This window comes from Carcharhinus amblyrhynchos, chromosome 2, assembly GCF_965287045.1.
Source record: "Carcharhinus amblyrhynchos chromosome 2, sCarAmb.v2.hapA, whole genome shotgun sequence".
NCBI lineage: Eukaryota > Metazoa > Chordata > Chondrichthyes > Carcharhiniformes > Carcharhinidae > Carcharhinus > Carcharhinus amblyrhynchos.
In genome coordinates this window covers 81,647,542-81,668,742 of record NC_137325.1, presented here as the reverse complement: position 1 = coordinate 81,668,742, position 21,201 = coordinate 81,647,542, and the positions used below count along the sequence as shown (strand labels likewise).

The following is a 21,201-nucleotide window of genomic DNA, read 5'->3' as shown; positions in this document are numbered from 1 at the left end:
CATTTCAGCCTCTAGAAACTGCAGTGCCACTCAATAAGATCATGGCCTTAAAGTCCACTTTCCCAATTGTCTCCAACAACCCTCAACTCCCTTGTAGGCCAACAATCTGTCTAACTCCATCTTTAATATATTCAATGGCCCAGCCTCACTGCTTTTCTGGGGTAGAAGATTCCAAAGATTAACAACCCACTAAACCAAAAAATCCTCATCTCAACTGTGTCCCCTACTTCTAGATTCCCCTATTAAGGCAAACATTTTCACTATCTATCCTGTCAGGCTCTCTCAGAATTTTGTACCTTTTACTAAAATCTCCTTGCACTTCTCTAAACTTCAGTGAGTACAGATAAACCTGCTTAACTATTCCTCTTCGGCCAACTTTTCATCTCAAGAATCAACCTAGTGAATCTCAACTGCCTCCAATTATATATACCTCCTTAAAGTAATGTGAGGGACTAAGACCTAACATTATATATAGAGATGTGCTTACTATTTCTAAAATTTAAAAACTGAACAAAGACTTTTAAAATGGCTGAACCTACATCTGTCTGTGTCTCCCGAACAAAAGAAGCTACTCGGCAGTTTTGGGAATAGTCACACTTCATTCTCTTTGATAAGCCGCTGACTGCCTGTGGATTATACAGCCCAACTTCAAAGGGAACTATACAGTGCTATCTGCATTTAGTAGCCCACGCTCGCCAGAAGGAAGATGGATTGCCTGTTAAGAGACAAGCCCCACAACCTTCCCTTCAATTCCTAATGGTTTAGATATTTTAACAGTCTTTGGAATCCTCTGTTAGGTATACATTCTTTGTCAAAGATGGTGGAATGGAGGGAGTCATGTGACATGGGCATCTGGCTTGGGAAACAAGTAATAGTGCCTTGCTGAATGCCTGCTGTTTACCATCTGACCAGCAGCCTCTCAGACGAGGTGTTCTGTCCAACTGGAATACCTGGCCCCCATCTACACTACTTCCGCTGAAAATTCTGTACAATCACCTATAAGACCGATTAATCTCTGCATGCATATCTCATCGTGTAAAGTTAATACCATCAAAAAAAGTGAATTATCCAGCAACAGTTTTCAGTCCATTGATCTCCATAAAGGAATACCTTTATTGCATTTTATTTTGACTCTAGAACACATTTGAAACAATATTTCCTTTCTCTGCAATGTAAATCTTTCTTTTGTCTACCACTCTCTTTTCTATTCAACTGCGACAAGAATGTTGCAAACCCTCTTTTTGCATTTTGAGTATGTGCAAATATACTATCCCTTCAAGTTCATCTTGAGTTTGTTGTGAGGTTATTAATAGAAATTTGGATCACAACAAAACTGAGGGGTTGAGAAATACCCCAACAAAATATACCATATTACACTTTTATAGACAGGGAAACAAATCACACTGTTGTTCTATCTTTCTAGATGGATGGCAAAAAGAGAAATTAGCACCGTTTAAATTAAGCCCTCTCCTGCCTAGAACAGTAAGGAGATCAAAAACGTATGCAAAATTCAGGGCATGGTCTTATCAATGCCGTATACGGTTGTAGCAAGACCTCCCTACTTCTATTTACATTGCTTTCCTAATTACTTAGAACATAGAACATAGAACACTACAGCACAAACAGGCCCTTCGGCCCACAAGTTGTGCCGACCACATCACCTACCAACCTACAGACCTATCTATAACCCTCAATCTCATTAAACCCCATATACTCATCCAGAAGTCTTTTAAAAGACCCCAGCGAGTTCGCCTCCACCACCACTGACGGCAGCCGATTCCATTCACTCACCACCCTCTGAGTGAAAAACTTACCCCTAACATCACTTCTGAACCTCCCTCCCCGCACCTTAAATCTGTGTCCTCTCGTAGCGACCATTTCAAACCGGGGAAATAGCCTCTGAGAGTCCACCCTATCTATTCCTCTCAACATTTTGTAAACTTCTATCAGGTCGCCTCTCAACCTTCGTCTCTCCAGGGAAAAGAGTCCCAGCTCCCTCAACCTAACTTCATAAGGCATGCCTCCCAGTCCAGGCAACATCCTTGTAAATCTCCTCTGCACCCTTTCAATAGCTTCTACATCTTTCCTATAGTGAGGCGACCAGAACTGCGCACAATACTCCAAATGAGGCCTGACAAGGGTCTTATAAAGTTCCAGCATTACCTCCCGACTCCTAAACTCAATCCCTCGATTAATGAAGGCCAGTACACCATACGCCTTCTTGACCACCTCCTCCACCTGCGAGGCCGATTTAAGAGTCCTGTGGACCCGGACCCCAAGATCCTTCTGCTCCTCAACACTACTCAGACTTCTGCCCTTAATAGTGTACTCGTTCATCCCGTTGGTTCTGCCAAAATGGACGACAACACATTTATCGGCGTTGAAGTCCATCTGCCACTTCTCCGCCCAGTCCTGCATCCTATCTATGTCCTGCTGCAACTTTTGCCATCCTTCCAGATCATCCACAACACCACCGACCTTCGTGTCATCAGCGAACTTACTTACCCATCCCTCCACTTCCTCATCCAGGTCATTTATGAAAATGACAAACAACAAGGGTCCCAGAACAGATCCTTGAGGCACTCCGCTGGTGACTGACCTCCATTCAGAAAAAGCCCCATCCACAACCACTCTCTGCCTTCTGCAGGCAAGCCAGTTCTGGATCCACAAGGCCAAAGGCCCTTGGATCCCATGCCCTCTCACCTTCTCAAGAAGTCTTGCATGGGGGACCTTATCAAACGCCTTGCTGAAGTCCATGTACACTACGTCCACGGCACTTCCTTCGTCAATGTGTTCAGTCACATTATCGAAGAACTCAACTAGGCTTGTAAGGCACGACCTGCCCTTGACAAATCCATGCTGACTATTCCTGATCATGTCAAACCTCTCCAAATGTTCGTAAATCTTGTCCCTCAGAAGCCTCTCCATCAGCTTACCAACCACTGAGGTCAGACTCACCGGTCGGTAATTTCCCGGGCTATCTCTGTTCCCTTTCTTAAAAATAGGAACTACATCCGCAATCCTCCAATCCTCTGGAACCTCTCCCGTCTCCATTGACGACGCAAAGATCATCGCCAGGGGCTCTGCAATCTCTTCCCTCGCCTCCCACAGTATCCTGGGGTACATCCCATCTGGTCCCGGCGACTTATCTACCTTGATAGAATTCAAAAGTTCCAACACATCCTCCTCCTTAATATTCACGTACTCAATCCTTTCCATCTGCTGCAAATCCATAACAAAATCTCCCAGATCGGCTTCCACCGTGAATACTGAGGCGAAGTACTCGTTAAGCACCTCCGCCATTTCTTCTGGTTCCACACAAACCTTTCCCCCCTCACCTTTTATCGGTCCTATCCCTTCTCTTCTTATCCTTTTACCTTTCACATATTTATAGAAGGCCTTGGGATTCTCCTTAATCTTACTCGCCAAGGTCTTCTCATGACCCCTTCTGGCTCTCCTAATTTCCCTTTTAAGTTCCCTCCTACAGTCCTTATACTCCTCAAGATCTTTAACATCTCCTAATTCCCTGAACCTCTTGTACACCTTCCTTTTCTTCCTGACTAGGTTCAACACATCCTTTGTGCACCACGGTTCCCTCGACCCACCAAAACCCCCTCGTCTCATCGGAACGTTGTCATTCAGAGCTCCAGACACACATTCCTTGAATATCTGCCACCTTCCTTCGGTACTTTTCCCTAAGAACGCCTCCTTCCAGTTTATTTGTCCAAGTAACTTCCTGACTTCTTCGTATCTCCCCTTACCCCAGACAAACACCTTCCTAGCCTGCCTGATCCTATCTCGTTCCAACGCAATTGTGAAGGAGATAGAATTATGGTCACCATATCCAAGATGCTCTCCTACCGAAAGATCCATCACCTGCCCTGGTTCATTCGCCAGTACCAGGTCAAGTACAGCCTCTCCCCTCGTAGGCTTGTCCACATACTGCGTCAGGAAACCCTCCTGAACACACCTAACAAACTCCTCCCCATCTATACCCCTTACCCTAGGGATATTCCAGTCGATGTTTGGGAAATTGAAGTCTCCCATCACGACAACTCTGTTATTAAAACATCTCTCCAGAATCTGTTTCCCTATTTGCACTTCAACTTCCCTGTCACTATTGGGCGGCCTATAGATTACACCCAGCAAAGTTTTTGACCCTTTGCTGTTCCTAACTTCCACCCACAGAGATTCTGTAGACAATCCCTCCACGACATCCTCTTTCTCTGTAGCCATGACACTATCCCTGATCAACAGTGCCACGCCACCACCCCTTCTGCCACCCTCCCTGTCCTTCCTGAAGCACCTGAAGCCTGGCACCTGAAGTACCCAGTCCTGTCCCTGAGACATCCAAGTCTCCGTAATGGCCACCACATCACAATCCCAAACAGCTATCCACGCCCTAAGCTCATCTACCTTATTCACTATACTCCTTGCATTAAAATATATACACTTCAGCCCCTCAGTCTGGGCATTTCCCATCTCCACCACCTGTCTAACCTCCCTCGCATACTGCCTGCGGTCCTCCCCTACCTGGGAGCGAACCTCCTCCGTCCCAGTTTCCCCAACACAGTTCCCTCCCCCCATCCTTTCTAGTTTAAAGTCCCCCCGGTAGCCTTAGCCAGTCTTCCCGCCAAGATACTAGTCCCCCTGGTATTTAAGTGCCACCCGTCCCTACTATAGAGGTCCCACCTACCCCTAAAGAGGTCCCAGTGATCTAGGAACCGAAATCCCTGCCCTCTACACCAGTCCCTCAGCCACGCATTCACCCTCCACCTCATTTCATTTCTTCCCTCATTCTCCCTTGGCACAGGCAGCAATCCTGAGATTACTACGTTCGCTTTTCTCTTCCTCAGCTGCCTACCCAGTTCCCTATAGTCCTTTTTCACAAGTGCCTCCCTCTTCTTACCTACATCAGTAGTACCTATATGTACTACTACCTCCGGTTCCTCACCCTCCCCTTTCAGGATGTCTGGGACCCGCCCAGAGACATCCTGGATCCCAGCCCCAGGGAGACAAACCACCATCCGCGACTCCCTTCTACGTCCACAAAAACGCCTGTCTGCGCCCCTCACTGTGGAGTCCCCTATTAATACTACCTTTCTGCTTCCCTTTTTGATTTTTTGGCTCACTGGCTCAGCTCCAGAGAGCTGGCCATCGCTTCCTCCCTCAGATGAGCTGTCCCCCCCAGTAGTACTCAGGCCGGAGTACTTATTTTGAAGGGGGACATCCACCGGAGTGCTCCCCATCACCCGTGTTTTCCCCTTCCTAATGGTAACCCAAGTGCCCTCATCCCGTTGCCCTGGTGTGACTACCTGCTGGTAGCTCCTTTCTATAACGTCCTCACTCTCCCTAACTAGCCGAAGGTCCTCGAGCTGCATTTGCAGCTCCTTAACCTGGTTTCGTAGGGCCTGCAACTCCACACACCGAGCACAGGTGTGGATGTCTGGCAGGCCAGGAGCCTCCAAGACCTCCCACATGTTGCATTGGCAACAACATACAGGTCTCACACTCATATTTACCCCTTATAGCAACCCAAAGGAAAAAAGGAAAAAAAAACTTACAACTTACCTTATCTCTTTGGCCCTGTGAGCCAAAGCACTTACAGCACACACAAATACAAAAGCAGTCTTACCAGCTCTCAGACAGAGCCCCTCTCTCTCTCTCTCTCTTTTTTTTTGCTGCATGCTAACTCCTTGTGATTCATGAACAAGGACACCTTGTTCCCTCTTGACAGCTTAACTCTGTAATTTCCATTTAAATGATATTCTGATTTTCTGTTATCGTCAAAGTGGACAATTTCAGAATTTTCCACATCATTCTCAACCTGTCAATTTTTTGCCCATTCCCTCCACAGTTGTAGCAATTTGTACTATCTACAAGAAGCACTGAAGACACTCACCAAAGTTTCCTTCACAGCACCTTCCAAATCCACAACCTCTACTACCTCAGGGGACAAAGGCAGTCGAGCACCACCATCTGCAAGTTCTCCTTCAAGCCACCTGACTTGGAACCATTCTGCCGGTGCTTCACCGCTGCTGGGTCAAGATCCTGGAACTGCTTTCCTAACAGCATTGCGGATGTACCTACGCCACATGGACTGCAGCAATTAAAGAAGGTGGCTCACCAGCATCTTCTCAAGAATGATAAGGGATGAACAATAAATGCTGGCCGAGCCAGTGATGCCCATATCTTGTGAAATGATTTTGAAAAACTACAGCTAATGGATATTACATCCTCAAAAGAACTCTAATAACTTTGCCAATTATTACTTCCATTCACAAAACTACACTGATGCACACAAACATCATAATGCGTGAACCATTTAGTTATATGCAAGTCTGGATCAATGTCACCTTCGAAAGTCTTAAATCCTAATTTTATATTCCAGTGAAGAAACACATTTTGTGTGGAGAAAAATCACAACTCCCCTTTTAATTCACAAACAAATACAGACAGAGATTTGGATGGCTAACAAGATCACAAGAAGATTTGGACTGAAATGCCAATGCAAAGACACTGTTCCACTGGCACAAAAATGCCTCTTTTTGAAAAATTATTCAAAAAAAATTTTCAACTGGAAATTCTGGACTTTAGAAAATGACACAAAAAGCTGATTTAAAATACAAGGCCACCTTCCAAGGTAAAGGCTTATATAGCAAACAAGAATACCCTTGAAAGGAAGTGTGAAGCGAGAGGCATTTCAAAGGAAACATACAAGCTTCAAAACCCAATTCTCCAAGTAAAGAGATTAAAAATGCACAGTGCTGAATTTTAATCAACAGTACAGACAACTGCTAACCGCCAGGTACACCCAACTGATATTCCAATTCATCTGTGGAGGACAAAATAACCCCATTTCCTGTTGGTTTGGGTCAAAGGTCTCTGAGATGAAAGATCAAAAATGCAATTACTTCTACAAAAATGATGACAAGACACATTGCAAATTCTTTTTTGGGAATATCCAAACAGGAGGTTTTTAAGAACTGTTCTTGCTAAGCCAGACACAGAAATAAGTCATCTGGAAAAAAAGGGAAGAAATTGCTCTGCCTCTCAAGTTAAGAAAAGCCCCTTCACAATAGTAAGAACCTCAGGAGAAACCCATTAATTTCTGGGAAGTGGATCACGGATTTAAAAGGAAGGAAATTGTCTCCAGTGAAGAGCAGTTACTTGGACTTGAATTCAACTGCAGGGTTTTAAATGGCCTCTATGTTGGACAAGCAAAGAATTTAATCGTATATTCTTTCGACTTGTATTTGGACTCTAACTTTTCTTACTTCTGACATCAGTGTGTGTGTTATCGTGTTTTCATTTTTTTTCTCTCAGGTTTAGTAACTAATAAACTTGTTCCTTCTTTGACACAAGAAAACACGTTTGATTGGCTAATTGCAAGAAAGGAAATATATTTGGATTGGAACAGGCATCTGCAGGTAAGATAAATTAAAAACCTTTGTGGCCAACCGAGGAGACTAAATAAAGAGAAGCCAGATTGTCCGTTCCTACCCAGTTGTAACACCATCTCCAGGTGAATAATACCAACATTTTTGCCTATCGTGTTACATATGTGGAGAGAAGAACTCCCCTGAATGGCTTAGCCAGTTAAAGTAGAAAATGGATGATAGCTGTCAGCACTTTTTGCTTTTAATTCATTGAGTAGCAAATAAATTTACTATCATACCAAGCACATAAATAAGGCTGGTTGGGGTATTGCAAATGGTGGTGTCAGACAGTGTTTTTCATGGTTGACTCTATATTTCTTTTGCTATGTTGACAGTAAGGTTTACAGAGCAGTCCAGCAGTAAACCTATCATCACCTATTCCTCAAGTGCACTTTGTACTTGGTACTGCTGTGTGCTTTCTGGACATTTATCTTTCTTTTAGTGATAGTGATTGCTAGCATTTATCTCTTGCAGGGATGGAATGGAATTATGCAACTTGGTCTGCAGCAGTAAGTAACTCAAGTTGATATGTAGCCAGTTGCCAAGTGGTCGGCAGCTCTAAAGACAAGAGAACAATCACACAAGTATAGAAAAGTTTCAGTTGATTAAAACAATTATTAGGAAGACTAAGAATTAAAATTGTGCAAGAAAAGGTTTGTTCATTTTGACTATGATGTATTCAAGAGTTTTGCAATATGTAAGTTGTCATGACATATCTCAGGGTTATATCCGGTCGCAAGAAGGGAAAATGCTGGTTTGGTCAATAAAGTCCACATCCCTTGAATAAATTTTAAAAGTCTGGCAGCATTTGTAAGGACAGAAAAAAGCTGATGTTTTGAGTCCAGGTGATCCTTTGACAAAGCTTGGTTTGTCCGTTAGCACAGGTATGAAGGAGAGACACATGGGGCAGAATCTATCCAGGCAATGGGAATTTTGCCTGCCAGCTGGAGGCTGGCAAAAGCCTGCACTGTCTTTTTTGGGAAAGGCCCGCTGTATTAAGGCCTTTGCTGGGACCTCAGAGGTGGGGAGCCTGACTGCCAAAAACTGATGGCCAAACAGAGGCTTGGAATTCTTCACTGCAGTCTCTGCCACTGGATGAGAGATAGTAATTACCAGCAACACACCCACCAGAGGCCAAGGATCAGCAAGAAATCCAGGCTAGGGGTGAGAGTGTGATGGGAGTGGTAGAGAGGTGTTCTTTAAAATTTATTCAAGGGGTGTGGGCTTTATTGGCCAAACCAGCATTTTTTTTGCCATTCCTGATTATCATCAAGAAGGTGGTGGTGAATTACCTTCTTGAATTGCTGCGGTCCAGGGTAGTGTACTTACACCAAAGGGGTTGCAGCGGTTCAAGAAGTCAACTCACCACCACCTTATCAAGGGGGATTAGGGATGGGTGGTAAGTGTTGGCCTGGTCAATAAAGTCCACATCCCTATTATAAATAATAAAAGTGGAGATTGCAGGAGGATCAGCAGCAAGGTTTTCCCCCGCAACAAGAATGGCGCAGCAAGCTATGTATATTACACTCTCCTCAAAGTCAAGAGCAAATTGAGGTCCAACTTCTGCATGCCACATATTTTCAAACAAGTTTGAGACCAAAGTAATTTCCCGCTGACATGACGCAGGGTTTGAATGCATGAGGAGATTTCAGCAACATTTTTAATAAACATTCATGAGATTTGGTGAATGCCGATTGCATTAGTCCACCAGGCACAAGGTTAGCCAATCCTGGAGATGGTTAGATGCATTGACCCGAACAGGTGCCAGAGTGTGACGACTAGAGGATTTTCATAGTAACTTCATTGCAGTGTTAATAGAAGTTTTACTTATGGCTAATAAATAAATTTTAACTGCAAATTGTTTTTATACCAATGGATTTCCAAATTTTTGCTTGCTGCTAGATTCACTGCTGCCCACCACAGACAGGACATGAAAATTCCTCCCCTTTTTTTAAAAATTACACCTTGAAAGACTAAAATTCAAGATGGCTTCTGAGAGCTACCAGATTTTACTTCTGGATTGAATTATTTTGTCTCCAGAGGACCCTCTTTCTGATATTGACTCAATGGGTGGGATTTTGTAGCTAAGCTCATCTCAAGGCTGGAAAATCCTGCCCGAGGTCAACAGACCTTTGCCTAGTCCACGCCCCACCTGCTGAATTCCCATGGTGGGCGAGATAGGAAAATTCTGCTCAATATTTGTCAGGTCAGGAGATAAATAAAACCTCAAAAACACCTCAAATGCAAAAAATATGGATTTTGCCTTTTCAAGCAAAAAATGTTTCAGATGAGTAAAACTACAGATTGGAGAAGAACATAAAGCAGCACAATGGCAGAGTGTTAGTTCTGCTGCCTCACAGCTCCAGACACTGGGGTTCAATTCTGGCCATGGGTGACTGTATGGAGTTTGCACATTCTCCCTGTGTCTGTGTGGGTTTCCTCCAAATGCTCCAGTTTCCTCCCACACCCCTAAGATGTGCAGGTTAGGTTGACTGGCCATATTAAATTGCCCCTTAGTGTCAGGAGAACTGGAAGGATAAACATGTGGTGCTATGGGGATAGGGCCTGGGTGGAATTGTTGTTGGTACAGGCTTGATGGGTCAAATGGCCTCCTTCTGCACTGTAGGGATTTTATGGAGTGGTACAGTGGTTAGCATTGCTGCTTCACAAAACCAGGGGCCCGATTCAATCCTATCCTTGGGTGACCATCTCTGTGGAGTTTGCACATTCTCCCAGAAGCTTTCTCCAGGTGCTCTGGTTTCCTCCCAGTCCAAAGATGTGCAGGTTAGGTGTCTTGGTCATGGTAAATTGATCCTTAATGTTAGGAAGATTAGCAGAGTAAATATGTGGGATTACGGGGACAAGGCCTGGATGAGATTGTCGTCGGTGCAGTCTCGAAGGGCTGAATAGCCTACTTGAGCACTATAGGAATTTTAGTCTATTCATTGACATATTCATTAAATTATCACAATCCTTTATTTGGGACTAGTGATTCAACCACTGATTAAGGTCACATGATACAGCAGAGGCCTTGGTTCCCTGCTAAAGACACAGCAGAGTATTCAACTTGCTTTGCAAAGAAACATCTGAGACTTCAAAACTGACTTCCCTCAGAAAGGGACAGTCTTGCAAACAGCCACCTGACACTGCAGTCAGCTAAGCATATATCTGTAACACCTTGAAAGAGGAACAAGGACTCTATCCTCTAATCTGTTTCACCTAAGTTCACTGGAGTTCTCAAACTCAGGCAGATCGATGACAAGAGCTTTCACAGCCATGGAGAAATCTTGTTTTTCAAGATCTTCACTTCTAGCCATTCACTTTCACCAATTCAACCGAGAAACATCAGGCCCGCAATAAAACACAGATCAAGTTAAATTCCATTTTTCTTACCTTCAATTCTATCTAGTTTTTGTACGCGTGATAGTGTTGATGAATCATGTGAGTGAAACATCTAGCGTTTGTTTATTTTGCCCGGAAAGTTAAAATAACTTTCTTCAGTTTTAATGGACAAAAGTTTGCAGCTGAGTTATTTAAATTCACTCAATCACTCCAAGGTTAAGATACATCCACCTACAAATATATTTAATCACAATAGAAAATAGCACCTTAAAACAGTCCATGGAAATATACTTTAGAGAGGTTAAAATACCAAAATTACAATGTCATTCATTTGTTGAGTACTAAATCTTGCTACTTCTTGCCTGGTCTTGACACTACTTACAGCAATGGTGTGTCACAAATTGCTAATAATATCAAAACCAAAAGTACATTGAAAATATCGAGGTAACATTTCATGCAAACATTTTTTGAATATAATACTTATTGTCCTTAGTTCTAAACAGGTAGCGCATAGTCTAATAATCTATCATAGTGATAGAAATCTAAGTCCAACTACACAGAAAAATGTCAACAAAAAATGTTGTGAAACTCTCAGAATGTAATTAAAAGGATGCTTTAATTTTCACCAAAGGTCTTATTTAAAGAAACAAAAATTGTTAACGAGTGCTTACACGTTTAACATAGTATCAGTAACTTTAGTTATATATTGTAAACTAAAAACGTGAATCACTGTGGAAAGACTTCAGAAAATTGCATAACAGCACGGAACCATGTGGAATCCTTTATTCCGAACTGGTATTTCTTGGAACATGAGAGATTACAGGTCAATTTAATACAGCAAATTATTGGAAGTAAAATAATTTGCTCAAAAACTATTTGGTCCAGTCTGGACATCAAATTATTAAAGGTTTAGTGGCCTTAAGTGCAGCATGCAGTCCCTTTAAATTAGTGTCCTTATTTTCAGAAGGCGTTTGACAAGGTACCTCACAAGAGGTTATTGCAGAAGGTCAGGGGACATGGAGTTGGGGGTAGGGTGTTAGCGTGGATAGAGGATTGGTTGTCAAATAGGAGGCAGAGAGTGGGGGTCAATGGGTGCTATTCGGATTGGCGGTTGGTGACTAGTGGGGTGCCCCAGGGGTCGGTGCTGGGGCCTCAGCTATTTACCATTTATATAGATGATCTGGAGGAGGGAACCGAGTGCAGGGTGTCGAAATTTGCTGATGACACCAAGATTGGGGGAACGGCAAATTGTGCGGAGGGTGTGGAGAGTCTGCAGAAGGATCTAGATAGGCTGGGCGAATGGGCCGGGAAATGGCAAATGGAGTTTAATGTTGGCAAGTGTGAGGTGGTCCACTTTGGTAGGAAGAATGGTAGGAAGGACTATTACTTACGTGGCGAAAAACTGCAGCAGGCGACGGTGCAGAGGGACCTCGGGGTCCTTGTGCATGAGTCGCAAAAACCCAGCTTGCAGGTGCAGCAGGTGGTCAGGAAGGCGAATGGGATGCTGGCCTTCATAGCGAGGGGGATTGAATATAAAAGTAGGGAGGTCTTGCTGCAGCTGTATAGGGCATTGGTGAGGCCGCAGCTGGAGTACTGTTTGTAGTTTTGGGCGCCGCACCTGCGCAAGGATATTTTGGCCCTGGAGGGAGTGCAGAGGAGGTTTACTAGGCTGATACCGGAGTTGAGGGGATTGAGCTATGAGGAGAGGCTGAATAAACTAGGCTTGTACTCGTTAGAGTTTAGAAGAATGAGGGGAGATCTCATTGAGACGTATAAGATGATGAATGGGATGGATAGGATAGAGGTGGAGAGACTCTTCCCGCTCAAAAAAGACAGTAGGACTAGGGGGCACAGCCTCAAGATAAAGGGGAGGCGGTTTAGAACGGAGTTGAGGAGGAACTTCTTCACTCAAAGGGTGGTGAATCTCTGGAATTCTCTGCCCGTTGAAGTGGTGGAGGCTGCCTCGCTAAATATTTTTAAGAAGCGGGTTGATGGGTTCTTGATAAGAGAGGGGATTAAGGGTTATGGGGAGAGGGCGGGAAAGTGGAACTGAGCCACAACAGATCAGCCATGATCTTATTGAATGGCGGGGCAGGCTCGAAGGGCTAGATGGCCTACTCCTGCTCCTATTTCTTATGTTCTTATGTTCTTATTGTGTTCTTACCTGAAATAGAGTCTGCTGATTCATGTTGTTTCCAAAGAGACCAGGTTCGATCTCGTGAAACTGCCAACAAGAATTGGTCATCTGGCGAAAATGCCAACTGAGTGACGGTCAGGTTGTGGAATGGTAATGTGAGGATCTGCTTCCATTTGGTGGTACTCCATAAAATAATTGCTGCATGCTCCACTTTGGAGGCCTACAACAAAAAAAAAGTGTCATGGAAGGCAGTGGAAGATGATCCTCTACTCTATAACAAGGGTCTTAATAAGGGAAGGAGTCCCAAATATATTTTAAGCAATTATTTTTATACTTTCACAAGATGTGGAAAATTCTGACAAGGGCAGCATTTTTTTGCCAATTCTTAGTTTTCCTCTGGAAGGTGATGACGAGCTGCCTTCTGGAACTACAGCAGTCTATGTGATATCGATACATCCACAGTGCCATTAGGAAGAGAAGTTCATAATTTAATCCAGCAGCAGTGAACTAACAGTGATTTAGTCCCAAATCAGAATATTCGTAGTGTGGAGGGCAACTTGCTGTTGGTGGTGATCTCATACATTTGCTGCCCTAATCCTTCACGGTGGCAGAGATTGGGGGGGGTTTCGAATTTGTTGTCAACTTCAACTTTGACCAGGTAAGTTACTGAGAATCTCATAGATGGGAAACACTGCAGCCACAGTGCGCCAGTGGTAGAGGACAATAATTTTTAAGCTGGTTGGCGAGCCAATGAAATTTGCTGTTTTGTCCTGGAATGTATTGCATTTTTTGAGTATTGATGGAGCTGGACCCCTCCAGCTGATTGAAAAGTATTCCATCACACTCAACTGTGTCTTGTAGATGGTGAAAAAGCTTTGAGGAGTCAGGACCTAAGTTACTCATGGAATTATAGAATCCCTACAGTGCAGAAGGATAGATTTGTTATGGGGATAGGGCCTGAGTGGGATTATTGTGAGAATGTTACTTGTTACGTATCAGCCTAAACCTGGATCTTTTCCAAGTCTTGATGCACACAAGGATGGACTGCCTCATTATCCTAGGAGTTGTGAATGAAACTGACCACTGGAAATCATTAGCAGACATCCCCACCTCTAACCTTAAATGGTGGAAAGGTCATACATCTGCTTAGGGTACTATCTTGATTAATTCCGGCAACCGTGAGAGATGGCTGGTCTCTCATAACCACAACCACCTTCCTTTGTATGAGTTATGAGTCCACCCACAGAAGAGTATTCCCTTGCCCCAATACCTTCCTCCACTTGTCCCACCACTCCCCTGTTATGATCCCACTTCATTTTACAAGGGTGCCTTGATGTCACATTCAAGTGCTACACAATCACTCTCACCTTATCTCTGGAATTCAGCTCTTTTGCTCATGTTTAGACCTCAGCTGTCAAGAGATCAGGAATCAAGTGGTCCTGACAGAATCCAAACTGATCATTGGTGACAGATCATTTGTTATTGGTAAATAAATGCCACTTATGAGCATTGTGAACAACATCTTCCTTCATTATCAATGATTAGCAATAGCAACTCCATTTCATTCTTCATCTCAATCTGTCATGCTCCTAACCAATAATCTTTATCTAACTCCCACTTCTGAGTTAGATATGACCAATCCAATCAGGTTGGTCGGTTTATTTGGTGTTGGGTGGGTGATGCAAAGCCAACAATTAAAAACAGAGTCAGATGGGGATGCCTTTTGTGTTTCAGGTATAAGCGGGCGGGCGGGGAGGTGTGGGTATGGCTTGGGGGGGGTGGGTGGGTTGGGGCATTTGATGATGAGAGAGATGCATCAAGAGGGACAGGGAATACATTGACATTATCACCAATATCGTCAGAGGGATAGTAGATTCCTTCAATCCGTTCAGTAAGATGCAGCAGCCAGTAAAGAAGTAATATCCAAGTCAATCAAGGAGAGATTCTTCTTTACATGCACTGACTCTGGTGGGTGTCTGTACTGCTGGGATTTAGAGCCTGATTCAGGTCATAACCCATAACCATTTATCCCCAACTAGACAGTGGTTGAAAATTAGAACAGCATTGAATGCAGATTTATTGATTAAAGAGTGGAATTAATGTTAGATTGGGTTTTAAATTATCTATGAATAAGGCGACTAAACAGATGTGTTTGATTCAGGTAATTTGTTCATTCAAAAATAGAACTCCAACTACCATAAACGTTATGGGATTCTTTCACACTCAGAAGGACTTGTTGAAACATTCTCTCAAAATTGGTTCACAAATTGTCTGCTACATTGATTTAATGAGGCCTTCAGGACAGCATATTGAAATCCAGTGCACTGATTATCTCTAATGTGGAACACCTCTTAATTCTATAATAGTATGTCCAACAATGCACATTAAGGTAGTTTTTTAAGGCACTCTTCACGCTGTTAACAGAACACAAAAACTTGTCAGTCACCTGCTATCTTAAGTTTCCAATCTCAACGCAGCACTCCCTCAGTACTGCACTGCAGATTATGCAATCAATCTTCGATTCAAATTAAGTGAAACAAATACTTGTTTAATTATATAACTTTTTTTATATGCAAAAATAAACTTTCGTTACAGGAGGAATACAGATTTTTTTTTATAACCTTGAAGGGGAGTTCTCAGAAGCCAAAGTTTCAGAACGCATGTTTCACACGTACATGTAATGGAGATGACAATCAATAAGGTGCATTTTTAAGAAAATGTTAAGAAAGCTCACCAGCGTCTCTGTTCTCTCAGAAGACTCAGAAAATTTAGCATGTTGGCTACGACTCACACCACCTTTTACAGATGCACCATAGAAAGTATTCTTTCTGGTTGTATCACAGCTTGGTATGGCTCCTACTCTGCCCAAGACCGCAAGGAACTACAAGAGGTCATGAATGTAGCCCAATCCATCATGCAAACCAGCCACCCATCCACTGACTCTGTCTACACTTCCCACTGCCTTGGCAAAGCAGCCAGCATAATTAAAAATCCCATACATCCTGGACTATCTCTCTTCTATCCTCTATACAAAAGTCTAAGGTCACAAACCAACCAGCTCAAGAACCGTTTCTTCCCTGCTGCTTTCAGACTACTGAAAGGACTTCCCTTGCACTAAGTTGATCTTTCTCTACACACTAGCTATGATTGTAACACTACATTCTGCTATCTCATTTCCTTCTCTATGAATGGGTATGTTTTGTCTGTATGGCGCAAGAAACAATACTTTTCACTGTATGTTACTATATGTGACTAAATAAATCAAATCAAATCACAAAGCTGGGCTATTTTCCACTTTGTCAAGTAGTTGTTAGTGCTGTAGCTGATTGATTAGGGCTGCTGCTAGTTCTGAAGCACAACAGTTAAGCATTATGGCTGGATATTGTCAGGGTCCAATGTCTTTGCTGTATCCAGTGTGCTCAGTCTACTTGATATCACATATAATGAATCAAATTGGCTGATGCTAAGTATCTCAAAAAGAGTTGGACCACCCACTTCACAAAGCAGCTGAAGATGGTTGGATCTAGAACCCTAGCCTGTGGAACTCCTGCAGTGATGTCCTGGAACTGAGATGATTGAGAGTCTAATAGCACGCACTGTTATTTGTGCATGAATGGGCAAGGAGGTAATGTGTGGTTAAGTGCCAATACCCAAAAGTTACTGCAGAAAATGCTGGAAAATCTCAGCAGGTCTGGCAGCATCTGTGGAGAGAGATTGGAGCCAACGTTGAATCTAGATGACCCTTCTGTTTTTGCTTCAGGTTCCAGCATCAGCAGTATTTTGCTTTTACCCAAAAGCTACTGTTCATGCTGCATCACTCCACCATTAGTTTTGCACAGGTGACATTTCAGTCACTGCCTTATCACTGAAATGCATTCAATGTCATACGGTTGCTTTATTTATATGGTAGGTACAACCAAGCTCACTACAAAGTTATGTCAAATCATTTCAAATGCATTTTGGCACAGTGATAATTACTAATTAATGCCAATAGACCTCTCTAATATTTCAGTCTCATTTCGTCAGGTATTAATTATCGTTGGGAGATTTTTAAAATGTAATTTAAAAAGAAGTCCTTTTCCTCTGTCCCTTTTTTTTCCATCTCTCTTCACATTGATTTCACTCACTCTAATTTACAGCTCCTTCTCAGTCCCTTCACCGTTTTTTCTACAATTCTTCAAGTCCAAGAAGGCATTTTCATTAACTTGTTATGCAAAAAGAACCTAAACATGCATATGAGAGGTTAACTAATGGCAGACAGTTGTTATATGCCCTGCTATAGCAAACTCTAGCCATTGGAAATCACAGAACAATTCAGGGTCACACTAATACATTTTAGTTAGAGGAAACATAATGATGTAGAACCACACGATGGTCAGAATCTGCAAGGGCATACTAAGATAATTCCCTAATTTACTGTAGGAATTGATTCTGTTGAAACCAATGATACAAGATGATAGTTAAAGCCTCTCAAGATGTAACTAACAGGCATAACAGGTATGCAACTAAATATGGATAGTTTTATCATGGAAAATTCATGAGGGATGTTGGCATAGGGTTTGCCAATTATTCAAAACTGAATGTTGCAATTAACTCAGCTATTTTAATATATAAAAGGTAGGACTGAAAATTATTTGGAACACTAACAGTTACCAATGAAACCAAAGGAACACTTCTATGCACACTAAAAAAAAACATAAATCAAAATCAACTTAGAGCATTAAAAGTAGGCTGTTTACTAAATAATGTAGAATTTGAAAAAAAAGTATTTATTTCCTTCCCTAAAGTTTCACACAATACCTTGCATGCTGAAGCCACCACAGTCGATGAGCTGTTACAAGCAACACAGAATACTTCATAACCATGTCCATATCTGTCGGAGAGAAATAAGAAAGTTGAGGCAAGCTTAAAGGAGGAAATGTAAAACCTAAGCTCATCTGTGGCTAAGTGCTCAAAAAAAGATAGAGGTGTAGATATTTTTCTCTCCCTTTGTTAGAAAGAAACAAAATTATGCATTAAGTACAATACTAGTGCTACTAACATTCACAGTAAAATACAAGCAACATATTCTAACATTTTTATACTTGGTGACATGTTGCACCAATGCACAGATGTAACTGGAGAATTGCTAGATAATAAAATAGCTTGGGGCTTTGTTTAGCTGCAGATTAAAGCATATATTTTTTACATCCATGTCCATTACAGTCTATCATGTTTAAATACAACCTTTGTTCGGGAGCTGTGAAAAACAAATTTTGATTTCCTGATCTTATCCCTGAAAGCAGAGGCATAATTTCACAGGTGCCAAGACCTTCCCAGTACCTCAACCAACTGATTAAGATTCACGTACACAGAGACACTTATTAGCAAGGAGTCTTGTGTAGCAATTATATTAAGGGGTCTGGCAAATTATCTCTTTCTCCCATCTCCTAGTGGTATCAAAATAAACTTATTTTGCTGGTGAGGTACAAGAAGTCAAATATTTCTCAAAGTAGAATTTTAAATGAAATTATTAATGTAATAATCAAATGGATGCACGTGGTGAAAATCAAGTAGGAAATTGAGATTACTGGATTGTGAAGTCATGTATCCAAAGGTAAAACTGTAATTTGCTAAAAGAAAAAGAGTTGAAAGCTAAGCAATGGAGAGAAAAGCCCCGAAGAGAACAAAAAAAACCTGACAGAAAGCATCAGCTTAGACAGTAATACAAAACTAAGCTATACTCAGGCTGGGATTTTCTGCTTCCGGACATGTTGGGTGCATTTAGCAATGGAAGCAAAACATATCGCAAGTGTAAAGTCTCGTTTTATGTCGGCATGCAATATTAACACAGTTGTCTCCTCCCCATCACTAACAGAATGCGTTTCCCAACATTCAACATCAGGAACGTATTTATAATAAATTAACATACAACTATCAGACATGTACACCGAAACCATTCTGCCTGCCCTACCCGCCCCCACCTTTGGAAAATCCATCCACAACAGCGTGAAACGGTGTGAAACCCGACTGATCTCCGAAAGCATGTACCTAGCACGCAGACCACCTGGGAGCTCAGGTTGAGTGCAACGCTCAGGGGAAAAGATCAGGCTCTGAGTAGTATTCTCCCAGTGTCTGCAGCATCCAGCTGCATCCTCCCACAATCCAAAGATAGATACCGAAACTCTGAGTAGGAGGAGGCTATTTGGCCCTTCGAGCCTGCTCTGCCATTCATTATTATCATGGCCTGATCCCGCCTTCCCCCCTATATCCTTTGATCCCCTTCGCCTCAAATGCTATATCTAACTGTTTTGGCCTCAACTACTTCTTATAGTAGGGAATTCCATAGGCTGAACACTCTCTTAGTGAAGAAATTTCTCCTCTTCTCTGTCCTAAACTGTTCATCCTATGTCTTCAGATTGCGACCCCCTGTTCTAGACCTGCCCACTAGTGGGAACATCTTCTGAACTCCAGTGAATACAATTCTAACCAACTCAATCTCTCCTCATACATTAGTCCTGTCATCTCAGGAATCAGTCTTGTAAACCTTCACTGCACTCCTCCTAGGGCAAGAACATCCTTACTCAGATAAGGAGGCCAAAGTGCACACAATATTCCAGGTGGCCTCATCAAGGTCCTGCACAATTGCATTAAGACATCTCTTCTTCTGTACTCGAATCCTGTTGCTACGAAGGACAACATACCATTTGCCATTTTTACTGCCTGCTGCATCTGCTTGCTTACCCTCAGTGACTGGAGTACAAGGACACCCAAGTCTCGTTGCATACTCCTGTCTCCTAATTTATGGCCATTTAGATAATAATCTACTCTCCTGATTTTGCTCCCAAATTGGATAACCTCATATTTATGCAATCACACTGCACCTGTCAATCACTTGTCCACTTAATTTGTCCAAATCACACTGAAGGATCTCTGCATCCTCTGGACAGTTCACTCTCCCACTCAGCTTTGTGTCACCTGTAAATTTGACTATATTACATTTATTTCTCTCATCTAAATAATATATATAGTTTAATATATGTAGTGAATAGTTGGGGTCCCTGCAGTACCCCACTAGTCACTTCCCTCCAACTGGAAAAAGACACACTTATTTTTACTTTGTTTCCTATCTACCAGCCAGTTTTCTATCCACCTAAACACATTACCCCAATCCCATGTGTTTTAATTTTTCACAATAATCTTCTGTGTGGGACTTTGTCGAAAGCCTTCTGAAAGTCCAAATAAACCACATCCACTGGCTCCCCTCATCAACTCTGCTAATTACATACTCAAGAATTCCAGTAGATTTGTCAAGCATGATTTCCCTTTAATAAATCCAAGTTGACTCTGTCCATTCCTGCCACTGTTTTCCAAGTGCTTTGCTATAAAATCTTAGATAATGAATTCTAGAATCTTCTCTACTACCAATGTTTTCACTTACATTCCATTATCAGGAAAGAAATCCCTTTCACAATGGCCTCTGGTGGATTTCTTGATCCACCATGAGCCTCCTGCCAAATTCTATCCCTACCCTGCCTGTCACTGAACCCACTGGTATGGGAGAATTTCACCCAATAACCACCTTTAACTTGCTCAGTTATATACGAACTCCCATATTGCATCCTGCACGATCAACTCACCAATTATATAGTCCTCACCAATCAAAACTGGTTCAACAACATTAATGAGTATCAGCTGGTGGCTCTGACATCCATTATAAGAACATAAGAACATAAGAACATAAGAAATAGGAGCAGGAGTAGGCCATCTGGCCCTTCGAGCCTGCCCCGCCATTCAATAAGATCATGGCTGATCTGTCGTGGCTCAGTTCCACTTTCCCGCCCTCTCCCCATAACCCTTAATCCCCTCTCTTATCAAAAACCCATCAACCCGCTTCTTAAAAATATTTAGCGAGGCAGCCTCCACCACTTCAACGGGCAGAGAATTCCAGAGATTCACCACCCTTTGAGTGAAGAAGTTCCTCCTCAACTCCGTTCTGAACCGCCCCCCCTTTATCTTGAGGCTGTGCCCCCTAGTCCTACTGTCTTTTTTGAGCGGGAAGAGTCTTTCCACCTCTATCCTATCCATCCCATTCATCATCTTATACGTCTCAATGAGATCTCCCCTCATTCTTCTAAACTCTAACGAGTACAAGCCTAGTTTATTCAGCCTCTCCTCATAGCTCAACCCCCTCAACTCCGGTATCAGCCTAGTAAACCTCCTCTGCACTCCCTCCAAGGCCAAAATATCCTTGCGCAGGTGCGGCGCCCAAAACTGCACACAGTACTCCAGCTGCGGCCTCAC

The 21,201-nt window shown here is 42.6% G+C and overlaps 1 protein-coding gene across 1 annotated transcript in view; it reads right to left on the bottom strand.

Annotated features, from left to right (window-relative positions):
- Positions 1–21,201, bottom strand: part of elp2 (elongator acetyltransferase complex subunit 2) — a 146,531-nt gene that overhangs the window by 16,009 nt on the left and 109,321 nt on the right. Inside the window, exons 17-18 of the mRNA XM_080208010.1 lie at positions 17,719–17,791; positions 12,946–13,138 (exon numbers count right to left, since the gene is read on the bottom strand). Coding sequence (XP_080064136.1) covers positions 12,946–13,138; positions 17,719–17,791 — 266 coding nt within the window. The remainder of the gene's footprint in view (positions 1–12,945; positions 13,139–17,718; positions 17,792–21,201) is intronic.